This window comes from Clinocottus analis, unplaced genomic scaffold (genome assembly GCF_023055335.1).
Source record: "Clinocottus analis isolate CAN_PGR_092001 unplaced genomic scaffold, fCliAna1.0.p SCAF_12, whole genome shotgun sequence".
Taxonomy (NCBI): Eukaryota; Metazoa; Chordata; class Actinopteri; order Perciformes; family Cottidae; genus Clinocottus; species Clinocottus analis.
Genome location: NW_027175843.1, coordinates 17,365,551 through 17,380,843, shown reverse-complemented (window position 1 = coordinate 17,380,843; position 15,293 = coordinate 17,365,551). Strand labels below are relative to the sequence as shown.

The 15,293-nt window shown below is 40.6% G+C and overlaps 1 protein-coding gene across 1 annotated transcript in view; it reads right to left on the bottom strand.

Annotated features, from left to right (window-relative positions):
• pth2ra (parathyroid hormone 2 receptor a) overlaps nt 1-14,067 on the bottom strand; it is a 41,111-nt gene extending 27,044 nt beyond the window's left edge. The window contains exons 1-5 of the mRNA XM_068572564.1: nt 13,992-14,067; nt 6,746-6,851; nt 5,066-5,176; nt 4,391-4,512; nt 2,155-2,252 (exon numbers count right to left, since the gene is read on the bottom strand). Of these exons, the coding sequence (XP_068428665.1) occupies nt 2,155-2,252; nt 4,391-4,512; nt 5,066-5,176; nt 6,746-6,851 (437 nt within the window). The 5' untranslated portion in view covers nt 13,992-14,067. The remainder of the gene's footprint in view (nt 1-2,154; nt 2,253-4,390; nt 4,513-5,065; nt 5,177-6,745; nt 6,852-13,991) is intronic.
• Nucleotides 14,068-15,293: the final 1,226 nt, after the last annotated feature.

The window sequence follows — 15,293 nt, the reverse complement described above, 5'->3', positions numbered from 1 at the left end:
GAGGTAGAATTGAATTGAAGTGACTTTCTCTTCACCAATACTGCCTTTCCTGATCTGTGAAGCTTTTAAATGTGAAAATGTGCATTTTCTTGACTCTTCCCGGGTGTGAATTGATCTACTGCTATGGTTTTGTAATCCAGTTACGTACATACTAGGTTGTGAGGTCATATGATTTGTGGCTAAACTGTACACGGCCTCGCAGCAACTTTAAAATGTTAAATTAAATGAAACCGTTTCAAATTTTGGCTATTTCCATTAAAATATATTACATATGTATTATGTGTATGTCCATGACTGACAATTAAACCAGTTTAAATTGCTTTCCTGATCCCCTGTGGAGCACTAATCCTCCCTCCATGTTGCTCTGCTGTGTCTCTTTAATAACAAGTTAATTTAATAACTGGCTTGACTTGACAGAATGGCAACAGGCCAGTGAAGTTTCAGTATTAAGCATTCAATTAAGAGTAAAGATTTGTTCTATTTGATGTTAGACACGTAGCACACTCAGCAGCAACAACAATTATTAATTCATTAAAAAAGTTACAAGTGAATAAAAAAACTAATTTGATGCAGGACGTAGTTCCATTTCGCCATAAAATAATCGTTGTGGTGTTGGATTCATTTTGTGCATGTAAAAAACAAGGAATGTGTTTCTATCATATGTCAAACAGACACATAATTACACTGCCATTTAGCGAACTGAGGAGCCCCTCCATTTGAAACTCTTAACTTTATTGTTTGGTTCATTGCTTCTCAATTGATCAAATATTTCATAAAGACTTTTAAAACTTGAAAAAAAAATACAATGCCAGTTTTGTTCCAGTAAATTAAAAAGTGAAACTCAATTGAAAGCCTGTGAACTGAATGCAGACTTCATATCTTTACTTAAAATGTGGACGTAATTCCTATTGAGTTGCACAACTGTTGTTCAGTATTTCAATGAACTCTTCAAATAAACCTTTTCTTCATTCTTTCTTCTTCAAGTACAGCGAGATGGAAAAATCCATTACACAAAGCATGCAGCGGTGAAAAGGCCTGCTTGATGATGACCTCACTGACATTGAATCTTATGGCCTTCATGACTCTCTTTCACCTGACAAGCACACACGTGCGATGCGCTCTTGTGTGTAGCTTTCTTATCATGTCTCCCGCGTGCTCTTGCTTGCGTGACTTTGTATTGTTTGTACACTGTGCTGTTTGTTGTTGTGTTCTCTTTCTTACGACTACAGATGTGAATTAGCTTGCAGCGGGAGCCTGAGACGATGCATCAACATGATGATATTCATGTTTTAAGCTGTACACAGTCCCTTTTAAATTCAATTAAATGAAAGAAATAATGCTGGCATTTTGAAGTATCCTGAGATATAAATGTATTTTGAACTCAGCAGGATGCGAACGACACAAAAGTAGTTGATCGGGGATGACAAGGAGCTGGCTTACAAAGAGGAGGTGGAACAAGTGGATTGTTGCCACATGTCCCTTAATGTCGACTACTAACAATGTGCAGAACTATCAGGTTCTGCAGATGCTTCTTCCTGCTCGTCATTAGACTCCATGGCGCCCAGTAACACGCCAACTACCGCGACTGTCCGTTGTATTATTACTCTGCAAGGTTGATCATTTGTGCAACGCTCGTGTCATGGTTTCTGTGAAGCATGTTGACGTTTAAGTTGTATAAATGGTGGAGGTTTCACAATGAACATTGGAGTCAGAGTGCAAAATATGGAGTCTCGGGGGAGGGGCAATTATTTTGTCCCCCCTTGTAATTAAAAGCGTACCGATGGCCAGCGGTTGTCCTTATTAAAACTGTAAAACATGTTGTCACAAATACGAATAGTAAGTGCGAGAGATGATTTTCCACTGTGAATGGCACAGGCCGCAAACGCAGCAACAGGTTGCCGAAAGAGAGGATTGGCATCTGTGTGTGGACCTTAATAGACCCTCTTTGGACACATTTCATGCAGTGCCTCTTCTGAGAATCTGGTTTGGGAGTTCGCACTGTGATTACGGTCGAGTGACTTTTCAAAACCCATTGGGCAACCAGAAAAGTGCTCGGCCACCTCCCGTTGTTATTCCAGTGATGTGTTTGCTGTTGTGAGGGGCAGCATTTAAATGATGATTGATTTGAAACATAGAAAAAAAAATTTTTTTTACCTGAAGTATCCAATGATGAAGATGGCCACCAGCAGAGAGCTGAAGGACACAGCGTAGCCAACGGTGTACATGACATACAGCCGCTCGAAGAAGTCTTGCTGTGAACATAGAAGTGTCAGCTTTTCAGTCCACACAAGTGAAACAGCGTCGCGGAGGAAATGACGTGCATGATTCACAGCTGCTGGGGTACACACGATGTTGCAATGAGAACAAGAAAGCAAGGAAACTCATTATTTTGTATTTGCATTTTGACAGAGGATTAAAGTTCAGACTAGTGATGGTGTGGCTGCTATTTATGGTGATTTGCACATATGTCACATTAAAAACATGGATTAGTAACTCATTCCCAAAGCTCCTATTATGCCAGTTTAAGATTATGTAAAAAGAAATTAGAAAAAGGTAGATTTATTAGGTCTTAAAGTCTTAAATCCCTAATATCTTAATGCTCACAAACTAGCGACAACAGGAGTATGAACAACATCATCTTTTTAAATTGGTTAGACTCTTTTGGGGCCAAACTTTTCAGATGAAACCAGAAACAAAAGATGGCTACAGCCCTTTTCCTGGTGATTTCCATCCAGCAGATGGACAGATAGTGACTCTGGTAATACGGTTGCTTAGATGAATGGGTTGAATATCAAAAGGTGAAGCTGAATTAAAAGTAATGAACATTTTAGCTGAGGAAATATCGGCTAGGCGAAGCTAAAGCCTCAGCAATGAAGGAATATATTAGTCTAGTCTGAAGTCTGAGATTTACATTTTTGTGTCACTAAGAGTCTTGTGAAGAGTTTAAATCTGTTTGTAACAATTTACTATTCTTATAAATGTCTGCTTCTGAACTACTATCTCAAAGCCTCCACTTTCCGGACGGGTGACGAAGGCTTATAATTAAGAGATTGCGAATCCGCATGTTGATAGGAATCCAGCCACTCCTCCCGACTCTTTATGGTCTCAAGTGAAGTTGAGTCATCGGACACATCAAGTCTCAAATAGGTCAAGTCCAGACAAGTGTTCTCACATCTAGTTATAATGAGCAAAAGATTCATATGATGACCCCCAGCATGCCGCTGTGTTGAAAAGATGAAAGTTACAGCTTCCAGAAAGCCTCAACTGTACAGAGATGATCATGGCTCCAAGGCCGACTAAGACTTGAGGAAACTTTATTTAGTTTTTTAATCAACTGCCTGCAAAGTAAATCAGTAAAAGAGCCCATTCTCTTACAGCACTGGTCGAGGATAAAGATGCAAGATACATTTTAGATAATTGGAGATGATTACAGAGTAAACTAGACATGTGCATTCAGTAGAGTGCAGATCAATACAACCAGTGCTGCAAATAGTCACATTTATTTTCTCTTCATTCAACTAAAAATCAAGCGGCGATGTAACGTTAAGGAAGACACAGGCTCAAAATCGACTTTACATAATCAGTGCCAAAACAACAAAAGGTTCAGACACACAAACACAGAACAAATATAAGTGATCCGCAGAGCAGCGTCTGAGAGTTGTCAGCGGTGTGTGTACTGTCAGATTGGTTATAGCTGTTAGTCAAACACAGACAAAAACGGTTTTCGCCCCATTGTTTTCTCTGGATTCAGAGTAGCAGCTGGGTGCCGATCACCTGCGGCCCCTATGAGGCGATTAGGAGTGGGGAGTGAGGAGTCAACAGGCAGTTAATGCCAGTAAATAACAGGAGATAAAAGGAGTTTTGAAAAAGTGTGAGTCACCGCAACCATGAGAGCTCCCTGAGCCAAAATATTATGCAGTTGGCTTCAGCAGTATGCGAGATTAGCTGGGGGCAAACACAGGTGTGTGTGTGTGTGTGTGTGTGTGTGTGTGTGACTCACACACAGGGGTCGAGCACATAACCTCTCTTCTGGCTTAAACCTGGCAGAGATAATGCAGTTCTCACAAAACTTAATTTGACAGACAATTATATATATATGTATATGTATATATATGTGTGTGTGTGTGTGTGTGTGTGTGTGTGTGTGTGTGTGTGTGTCCGTACATGAGCTGAAGCACACACGGTTGCCTATAGCATCAGATTTTGATCAAGTCTTCTTTAATCAGGCCCCCCCGTTAATTTTGCCTTCAAATCCTGTGAGATTTAGAGCTTCTGCGTCTAACAGCCTTAATGTCGACATGTCGGTCCATGCATGTATGGCAATAAGATTGGTTTAGCTAGTTAACCAAATAAATCTGCTGCCGCCTGAGTATTGAACATTCACACTCACCCTCCCTTCCTCATTAGTGGGATGAAGGAAACCCAGACACTCCGAGTAGTTGGTCCATGTTTTGTTCCAGTGGTCCACAAACACCCAGGAACCGTTGACGTCACACTTCCTGTACGCATGTCCTGCAAACAAACGCTTTAACATGATTTTGCACATACATAACACCAAACAAAAAAAATGCTGATGACTAAAGCATTTCATGCAGGTGGAGCTTATGGATTTTAAGCATTTGCCCACCAAACCTACACGGGTGAATGACGTCATTTTGAGTAATTTGACCTCTTTTCAGAAATGTTTTAGCGTGTAGAGACGGAGACTCCAGTGTTAGCTTCGTTGCAACTGTGTAGAGGCTTTTAATCGCCTTTTGTACAAGAATCCCTGTAGAAATGGGTTATTTCTACAGGGATTCTTGTACAGCAGCGGGGAGCTAGCAGCAGAGCTAGCTTCCTGCAGCGGGGACACCCACCGAAGGTAGGAGCGGCTTGTAACCTGACTTTTACGGTGAATTACAATGTATTGCCAGCGTAAACAACCTGAATCTCTATAATTAAAGTTACTTGTAGTCTTGTAGTTCTCAGTGTTATACAACTATATATATATATATATATATATATATATATATATATATATATATATATATATATATATATATATATAATATTTAAACATGTTAACCTTTGTGATTGAAGTCATAGATGTAAAACGGGCAGGGAACCATCGTAACCACCCCTGGAGAGCCGTGGGGCCAACATATAAGACCGTCCCAGTCCGGAGGGCACACCTCATCTACAGCGAGCAGGGGGAACAAGTGAGAGGAAGTCAACATACACATAGCGTCATCACGTACTGTCTTTTCTTTTATTAGTTGTTGTGTTACATTTTCATCTGATCCATAGACTCTTCATCGCTTGATTCTGTCGCTAGTATGAAAATGATACACCCTTGGATTTGTGAAACACAGTACGATTTATTCTTTTCATGTGCAGTCTTTTCAGAAAATTGACGGAAATAAATGAACACAAACCCTACTGCTATGACTACTATGGAAATCAGGGAGAACAGATCAGAGGCTGTGTCCAGTCTGTCCTTGAGAGAGAAGCACTGCAATGCACAATTTAGCTTGTCATAATATTCCCTCCATAATATTCATAATATTCCCTTCAATGAGTATTCTCCCATGTACCAACACACTCACAGTTAAATATCTTGACAACATATTCTACTGAATCTTTGCTCGACTCTGATTTTCTCGGAAAGAACATGTTACTTTGCCTTTCGCCAACGAAGACAAAGACAATTAATAGGGAAGCAGAAAACAGTGGATATCAGTGGATTTTATTGTGTAGGATGGTTACAAAATCCAAAAACATTAGTCTGGTGAAAAGGGTTATGCGAGAGCCACTTATGGACCTCGAAATGGATGCGTCCAAACATAAATGTGCCCCTCTGCTGACTCATCTGCTCCCTGCTTTCACCCCACAACGACTGTAAACATTACAAATTGCAATTTTAAAAAACATATTTAAAAATTAACCACTGGACGTCGTCTCAAGAGAAACATGAATCATTTGGTAAATAGTGAATGTTTTGGCTTCTGGCTGCGTCTGATTATCTCATGCTACGTTTAAGATTACGGTTAATTAATTTTGAGCTTAGTGTTTTTTGGAAGGAAAAAACTGCGTCTTTGATGTCGAAGTGCCACAGTTTAAATTGTACATAAAGTCTTCTGCTGTCCATCTTTTAACACTTCTCCCTGAGGCGACACACCCTTTTGTTTTGGTCTGAGGTGCTGGTGCCCTTGTGCAACATCTAATGCCACTGAATGTTATATATATATATATATATATATATATATATATATATATATATATATATATATATATATATATATATATATATATATATATATATATATATATATATATATATATATATGTGTGTGTACCTTATTGGTTGAATAGAGAACCTTTAACATTTATGAGCCACAATCAAATCACTTATCGGACAACAGAAAGTGATTGTGTACATTAAAATGCAGCACAGGTAATGCTGGTTTAACAAGTTAAGACTGTCTCCTGCACTTCTTAACACACATTAGCTTCTATTAAAACATTAAAACATCATGCTGAACTAAAGTAGAACAAGAAGAAGAAGAAGATTGATAGTATACAGTTTTTTTTTCTTCCTGTGGTCACTTCTCATTTGATAAATCCCCATAAAAGACACAAAATGTAGATCAGGTAACGTTTCCTAAAGGTTTTTCTGCCTCTTGGAATTGCACATTCACATGAAGAAAACTCAGATTAGTTGTGTCGCATGGGATGAAAATGGAGCTTGTCTGTGTAGGTTTTGTACCTGTGGACCCGGGCTCAGTGTTGGAGAGGTTCTGGAAACACTGCAGTTTGATTTCATAAAGGATGTACATCTGCTCCTGTGCAGAGAGAGGGCCATCAAACCCCATCTGTGGAGCACAACAAACAAGATCAGATCTGTCACCCTCGATTGATATGTGTTTAAATTACCCGTCGCTTCCGGCTTTTTTAAAATAACATTTGGGGCATCTTTTCATATCGCTTTTGCAGGCAGCCGATGAAGAAAAGTGGAGGAAACAAAAACAATGGTTGGAAGCAGGGAGAAATAAAAACATGTTAATTAGATTTTTTTTTTAATCTAATCTTAATTGAGTCCCTATCAATGACACATTAATTTTGACTTATTACATCCAAAGCACAGCTCGGCCTAACACAAGGCAAGCTTTCTGCTGTGTCATGAGTATAATAGTCTCACAGGGCTGCTAGTGCGGTTTAGGTTGTTGCATTACAAATCAATCAGGAGACGCTATATGAATTATTAAGGTGAGTTGCAGGGCGGAAAAACCCCATCGTCTGTCGACACAAACATTTATCCTATTAACAATCTTTTCAAACTCACCATCAAGCCAAAGACCCTTTTTTTTTACATGGATGGATGGATCCACAGTTGTATGTTTAAGCTCTCTATTCAATGTTTTTCTTGACTTCAGCTCGGTGGTATGGCCTATTGGTTTAATGGTTTGAAAATACAGATTCTTACAGTAGATGAATAAAGTAAAAGGTAACTGGATCTGCTGTTTAAGTCTCAAAGACATTATTGTGGAGTTTTTTTATGCATTTCATCATTGTGTTTTTCCAACTTAATGTCATTTGAGAGTCATTTCTGTCACCATTCTGTGAGTTAGAGGCACATGATTTAACACGTGAAGAAGAGCATCTGCATTCATGACAACTCCATCCATCAAATCAGAGGCGCAAAGGAGAAGTGACACCTGTACAGACAGTTTTACCTTTTTTTGAATTGAACTAAGAGAGAACACAATGAGTTATAAGGTGTTGTATGTAAAAAAACATTATAATATTTAATTTTGAACCAGTGATGTCCTCCCTCTGTGTTCACCTTTCTGCATCTAGAACTATTTCACTGAAGCCATAATAAGAATACTTCATCTATCGCCTGCACATTAAGATGGAAAACTGTTTGTTTGTTTCTAGCTTCAAATGTGAAGCCCCAATTCTGGAAGACTGAATTACATGTTTATTTTGACAACATTTTATTCAAAAGGAAATGTCCCTTTTATTAACGGACATCCATCCATTTTCAAAACAGTTTATGTTGTTTTGAATGCACCTGAAAAAGGAAATGGTGAGAACCAGAACAGTTCTGATTATACAACTTCCTGAAGTTTCTGAAGGAAGGTTAAGTCAACCACATCTGTACTGATCTTGTGTCTCTTAAAGTTAACAACCAATATAATAAACTTAACTCTAAAAACTAAAAACCTATTACAACACCTACTGTGTAGTTGAAATAAAAATTTCTGATGTAAGCCCTTAAAAAGTAATCTACAATACATCATCTGTTTTACATGAACACATCTCATGAACACACCTGAAGTTAGAGGTTTTCTAAATGTATTCTCTCCCGTTGTTAAGGATGTAATGTCGAATTTTCACAAAATGATTGTTATTAATGACAACGGTGACCGTTAAGTGAACTGCAGTTAGCATCCTTTTGCTTACACTCACTCACACTCTGTAGGCAATCATCAGCCAAACAGTGACGTAACATTACAATCATACGTCATATCTAATATAAAGTTACATAGAAATCCGCCAACAGGATGTTAGAGGCAACCAAGAGAGTCGGCGAAAGTCTCAGTTACAATATGTTCACACTTGCAATAGAACTATATGTAGACCAGACGTCCTCTTTTTCCCGGACATGTCCTCTTTTTCGAGACGTAAAAAATGCGTCCAGCAGGGATTCCAATAACATCCGGGATTTTGTGTTTTTCTGGGTCTTTCACAAACTAGTTTTTACGCTCTTACAAGTTTTGGAAACAGTGTCTTACGTTGACCTTCTTGCGCGAGCTCTGACTGTAGAGAGAACTGTCATTGGTCGACCGACCTCAGAGTTGCCAGATGCACGATAATTATCCTCCAAGTACGAACATTTTGAGCCTTTGGTACGATACTTCGCCATTTCCAATCTGGCAACACTGAGCACCTTGTCACCTCCACTAGTTGCATTGTCTACAACAGCACCCCCTCCCTTCATTTTTAAGTCCCAGCTGATGCTCACCAGCTTCTCTTTTTGTTCACATTGATTCACACGAGGTTACTTGGTGAAAGCTATTCAGCCCTTCATAGTGGATTGTTTGTTGTTTTTCAGTTTGCTTTTCTCAAAAACTCGCTGTCGCTGGCATATTGTTCTAATATGCGGCTCAATTTGTTGCACTATATAATACAGCAGTCAAACAAAAGCGTCTTTGGCTTGTGAAGATCTTCAGAAAAGTTATATGTTGAAGTTAGTACAAGCTGTGAGTCACGAGTCCTCCTCGTGGGAGTGATGTGAGATCGGGTCAGATGCAGAAAAGTTATCAAAGAAGATAGTTTTTGCATTACGCACCACTTTCAGAAATTGAATACTTCTCGTATGCGTGGCCTCAAAGTGTTTACCGTACTGTATCTACTTCTCTGCAGAGATGGAAATTATTCCAGACACCTTAACACCATACATGCACTGAACCTTTGAATAAAGTCCTCATTATGAATTCATACCGTCTCCTCGTCAGCCTGTCATGAAGAAGGACATTGTGTTTATAATACCAAGTCAAGTTCGCTGAACTGTGTGAAATCTCCGGCAGGCCATTAAGCACGCGAATCACGCACACTGAATCTCCTCCTGAAGAACTCATCATTGTTAAGATGTGCACGCTCATACGTGTTGCTGCATTAGACTCATTAGGACAGGATGCTGTCTGCCATTTCCCTGGACTGTTTACTGTAATAAAGGATGTCAAAAAAAAATCTGAGATTCCATTAAACTGGAAATGTTGTGGCACAACCCGGTCTCACGCATTATACCACACCGTGGCTGTCATGACTGTGTTCAAACAAAGCCTCCAGGAAGACCGCCGGGCTTTAAAGCACATTTTATATAGGCGCCAAACTGTGGAATGACGATTTCCAAGTGTGTTAGAGATGCCGTGGGGCCCAAAAATACAACCTTTTCCCAAAGAAAGAAGACATCTGTAACTCATGTGCCACTGAGCAACGTTCAGTTCTATTTATACATCATCTTTATTCTCTTTAATGTTGGGAGACTCTTCCTTTTGGCTTTGAGGATGTCTTCCACGATCAAAGCTCATGGTACAGCTCACTGTCTTCCCTCATGGCTAGATCTACATCCCCTCTTGTCTTTTGGAACCGATGGGTGATACAGAAAGTATAACAAATGTTCGATGTAAACAATTTAGCTCCTGACATTTTCAAGCAAAGTCAATTTCATGAAAACGATTAAATTGTCAATACATTGCGCTGACTGGACAAAGACATGCAGTAGAAAGCCGTGCATCGGGTGGCAACTGACGGCCGCTGATAAACACCTCAGCATTCAGAGAGCTGGCCGTGTTCGACGGATCAATAAAGTCCACTTTCGGCACATCGTTTGACCCAAAGTGCAGACTAATGGTTTTCACAGTTGGATGTTTAGCCATTATATGCAGGATCCTTTGTGGAGAAGTCAGTGAACCAAAGCCTTTAAAAAGCAGAGTTATTTCATGTCTTTTTTTTTTACTGGACATGATTTGAACATCTTCTACAGCGATGTCACCCAAAATCAGAGTTTGAGAGCCCAGTTGTTAGCGTTCCACGCAGCCTTTTGTTTCCTGAGTTACTTTCATTCCTTCACCTGCTGTGTGAGGAGGAGGTCATCCAGGTCATCGGGGTCCTGGAGCTGTCCTCTCCAGCAGCTGTTATCTGGGGAGGTTTGTTGCTCGTGCTCCCTTTACTGACGAGAGGGGTTTGAAGAGGCCCCTTGCCTGCATAATAATAAAAGCCAGCAGGTCACATCCCAAACATCAGGGAGCTGGGCTCTGCCTGTTCCCCGTCCACCCGTTCCCAGGTGTATGATGTACTCTCAGGCTTTGCGCCAACAGAGTTCCAGGACTATCACTCGTGGGTTCATAATGTGGTACACAGCCTTCTGTTCCACGGTAATCTTTTTCATGCTAACAAAATAGGCGTTTGCATGCTCTTGCGCACTGTTTTGGAGTGAAGGGTACAGTGGTTTTCGATCCCACGGAGTACCTTCGCTTCCACGTTTACTTCAAGCAGGAAGATTTTTCGGTTCAGAAGTTTGTGCCAGTCAACCTTGGAAAATGGGGGCAAACGAGTCACTGCAGTTTCAGCTTGTGTCGTCGTTACGGTGGTGAGGACACCATAGAAATATTGAAATATGTTAATAGCTTATCGTAGCCACGAATAATTACAGTCTCAGAGATGTGTGAGTATCCAAGAGAGGCTGCTCATATTCTTGTTTTTCTTCTGTGAGAAGAAAAAAGAAAACAAGAATTTGTAGAAAAAAAACAAGAACATGAGCAGAAAAAGGCGAGCGCAAGCAGCAAAAGCGTGAACCTACAACTATAATCAAACAAAAAAGTAAATGTCAAGTTTTACTGAATTTTATTTTTTTCCTCTTTCACACTAGATTCATGGCTAATATGTTCAAGATACTGAAGAATGTCACTGATGCTTAATTAGACTCTCAAGTGCTATTAGTATGCATATAGAAATCAGGCACTCCCCTTGCACTCTGTGTACGTGTGCACTTGAAATGAATTCCCATTGTCTGTTCTTACTGTGTGATATATTGTGTTGGTGTGTTGTTAAAGTCTTTTGTGTTCTGTTCTTATGAATCCTGGCTGCAACACGAGGATTTGTGTCCCCTGAGAAACAATAAAGATAACCTTGAACCTCGACAAAGACGAGACGTGTCTTCTTCTCGAACCAAATCTACAATTTAACTAACGGCCATCTTCCTCTGACCCTTCGTGTGAGCTTAAACCACACGTGACAGACGCGCTGACCATGGTCTCCCGGGATCAAAGTCGGGTGCTTTGTACGCCCACCACCCAACCCGACTGTCTCCCTGTGGCTTCTGTTCAGCACAACACAACCCTTAATTAACTGGGCAGCATGTTGCTTGTGAACATACCCCAAGCGGCAACTACTTTTCCTCCAAAATAGATGAATGTTATCTTAAAGGAGACTAAATTATGATGTAAGGAGAGAGGAGAAAGAGGGAAGAGAAAGGAGGCTCATGAGTGATGTAGTAATGACAGAGATGAGAGGCAGGTTATTGTTTCGTTACAGTAATCTATGACGTGTAGTCACAAACAATAATGGTGGAGATTTTTTTCAGCAACAATTCACTGGTTTTGTCTTCCCACCCTGGACATACATTTGTTGTAAATGACACAACAAGTGGACATTGACAAGCTGCCTCCCTCCAAACATTTGAGCTTCTTTTCCTTCTTAAAGACATCATTTCTCCACGTCAAAATACTTTGCATTAAATGTTAAACGGATATGTTTTGTTCATTGTTGTTTTTCCACGTGAAAAATGGTGACTTGAAAGAACGTAAAAGCGCGTTTCTTCTCCCTGAATGAGAAGTCGAGACCTCTTGATGTGTAAATAGGAAGCCTGCAGTCCTGAATGCGTTTTATTTCTGCACTTTGAGATATAAGGAAAGGTTACGTCTATCTTTAGAAGCCAAATCAAACCAATTCAACCATGTGTAACGTCTTCACAATGAGGAGTGAACCTTTTATCAGCAACACATCGAAATCGGCTGCCCCTGAAACCCCCGGCCGCGGATAAGTGGAAACCAAACTGACGGACGGATGAATCATATTTCACCATCCATCTGTCAACAGCCAGCTGCATTGAGCCGTGACTGTCAATGGCAGCGCCTCCGCTATGAAGCCAATTAAGACATTAGAAATAAATAAAGACTTCCACACAGCAGCTGTTGCTACTCCAACAAATGAAAAGTCGCCATAGTTCAGAAGCTTCAGAATCAGTTTGGATAGAGAGAAATATAATAAATACAATATAAAAATATATATCATACCTTGAGATTTCTGTCTTACTTCTGAAAGAAGCTTCCTGCTCTGCTACCTAACCAAATCGGTGATGACTATTTAAAAAAGTTTCACCACTCCACTGAAAAGCACATTTCCTGTAAACAAATTCTCGAAATGTCAGATTCCATTAAAAAAAAAAAAAAAAAAAACATTCCAGCTCGACAAACTGACTATCTATCATTCTGTCGTTTGCAGTGTCATGGCAGCACAACGCTGCTTGCCCTTGAAGGGTTGTTTCATGAAGTGAATCCTTTTCCTTCAGTATGTTCAGTGGCTCTGGTGCTGAAGCTGCTGTCCATGGTGCTGAAAACGCAGGGCAACTCTGCTCCCTTCGATTCAAAATGCAACACAACGGCTATGTTACACCATCCGGAGCGCCTCACAGACTCACTCACAGCACAGTGACTAATAACCCTGCATGTCAGGTGATGCATTTGCCAGGATCGTACTCATGAAAGGCTCACGGGACACTCTTCCAGGTGCCTTAGTCCCTGTTTGTTGCCGTTTTTCAACATTAAAAAAGAATGACTTGAAATGCCAACGATGTGGGAGTGGAGCACGTTGACCATTTAGAGGAGCTGTTGGGGTCAACGCTTTTTTAGGGGTTGTCACCAGATCTCACTTATCTATTTATTTTTGAAGACCACTGGCATACCATCAAATGCTGCAAAGCCATTATGGGCAGGCATGAGTGTGTGTGTGTGTGTGTGGGTGGGGGAGGAGGGGGGGGAATCAGGAATAAACACTTCCTGATATGTCAAGCTGAATATAGCAAAAATACTTTCTGCAGTGCCGGTATTGCACAGATTTTATGACTAAATAAAGGTCAGATGTCAGAAGAAAAACAATTTGGCTGCATATCAACAGGTCAGTTAAAGCTGCTGAGAATAATAAACTGTAAAGGCAGCCAGAGTAAAGCCTTCTAAAGCCCCTGAAGGGTGATAACCTTTTGCATATTGAAGGAACATACCCCAGCAACGCTGTAATATTGAGGACATTTACAAAGGAGATGATAGACAGCCTGCATGCTATAACTCCACAAGAGAAACATCAGTATTCCGTGTAAACTCAGGAGTCTGCATGTAAACTGCATGTTATGTTCAAGTACATGTTGTGGATACACACCGTGTCCTTACCTGTGCGTCTGCAGGAGTCCAGCACAAGAAAAAGTTGAAGACAAATATCCACACAGGCAAGTTGATAGTCCGTCGGTCTGCCTCCATCTCCAGCAATGTAAACGTGTATCTATATGTGTGTTTGAACTACGCGTTCATTTGAATTTAAGCAGCCTAAAAAGCTTGAGATAAACACTTCTTCCTCTGTCGCCGTCGCATCCTGGAGCAAGAGCTTCACGTTATTGTAGAAAGTTTCCATCGCAAGTTGTGGTCCAAAACCGAGTCGCACCCGCGCAGTGACACAGATGTCTGCAGTGTACTTCATCAGAGCTCAGGTTACACGTGTCTTTGAAAGAAAGAAAGAAGAAAAAAAATCCGGTTTCATTCGCCTCTCATGAAACAGTTCCGTGACATCGCCGCCCGCAGATCATCCGGGAGTCTGGGATGCGCGCGGGGGTTGAGGAGGAGACGCGAGCCTCGCGTCCTGTTTCGTCACGGTACGTCATGATGATGAAAAAAAAAACAAAAAAAACCAACTGAAAACTCCAGCCTGCATGTGCGTAATCTCCATTACGCAATTGGAGGAAGCGTGAATGCCGCCTGCAGCCTCCAGCTCGTGAGAGTCGACACCATGTGTGATGATGATTCCCTCTCGCCTCGAGCGTTAAAGCACGTGGAAGAGGGAGAAGGGGCACAAACCGAGGCGTGCACCACTTTTGGCAGTGCAATGTGCAACATACATGCATTTTTGTTATTAGTTGTTCTGCATTTCTCCATTGTTTTATCAACTGAGCATGTAAAAACATCAAAGTTCAGCTCGGTAAGAGTAATAACCAGTGTTTGTGCATACATGTTTACATTTTGTCATGACCTAATGCTGACGATCAATAATCAGCTTTGTGTCCATACTCTCTTGTTATGACATGAGTTAACTTATTATTAGCAGAAGCTGAGCTAGCTTGTATTTTTAAAGCATAAGGTTTCATATATTGTGGTATAATAACTACAACATGATGGTTTGTTCGCCCTCTTTGAGGCCGCTGAAACAAGCGGTGAACACAACATGTTCGCAGTGCATGGTGAAAAAGACAGCCATGTGCAGCTAAAACATGTCATGTAAGGATAAACAATCACACAGGGAAAGGGGAAACTTTGTAGCACTGAAGACTAACTAGTAATGAGACAAAGGAAACACAAATACACAGGGAGAGCAGAGTCATGACACAACTCACGAAGGCGGGAAAAAACACATGAAGACACAAAATAACACAGGAAAATAAACAATAACCTCAAGACCCTGACGGATTGAATACACAGAAAAGA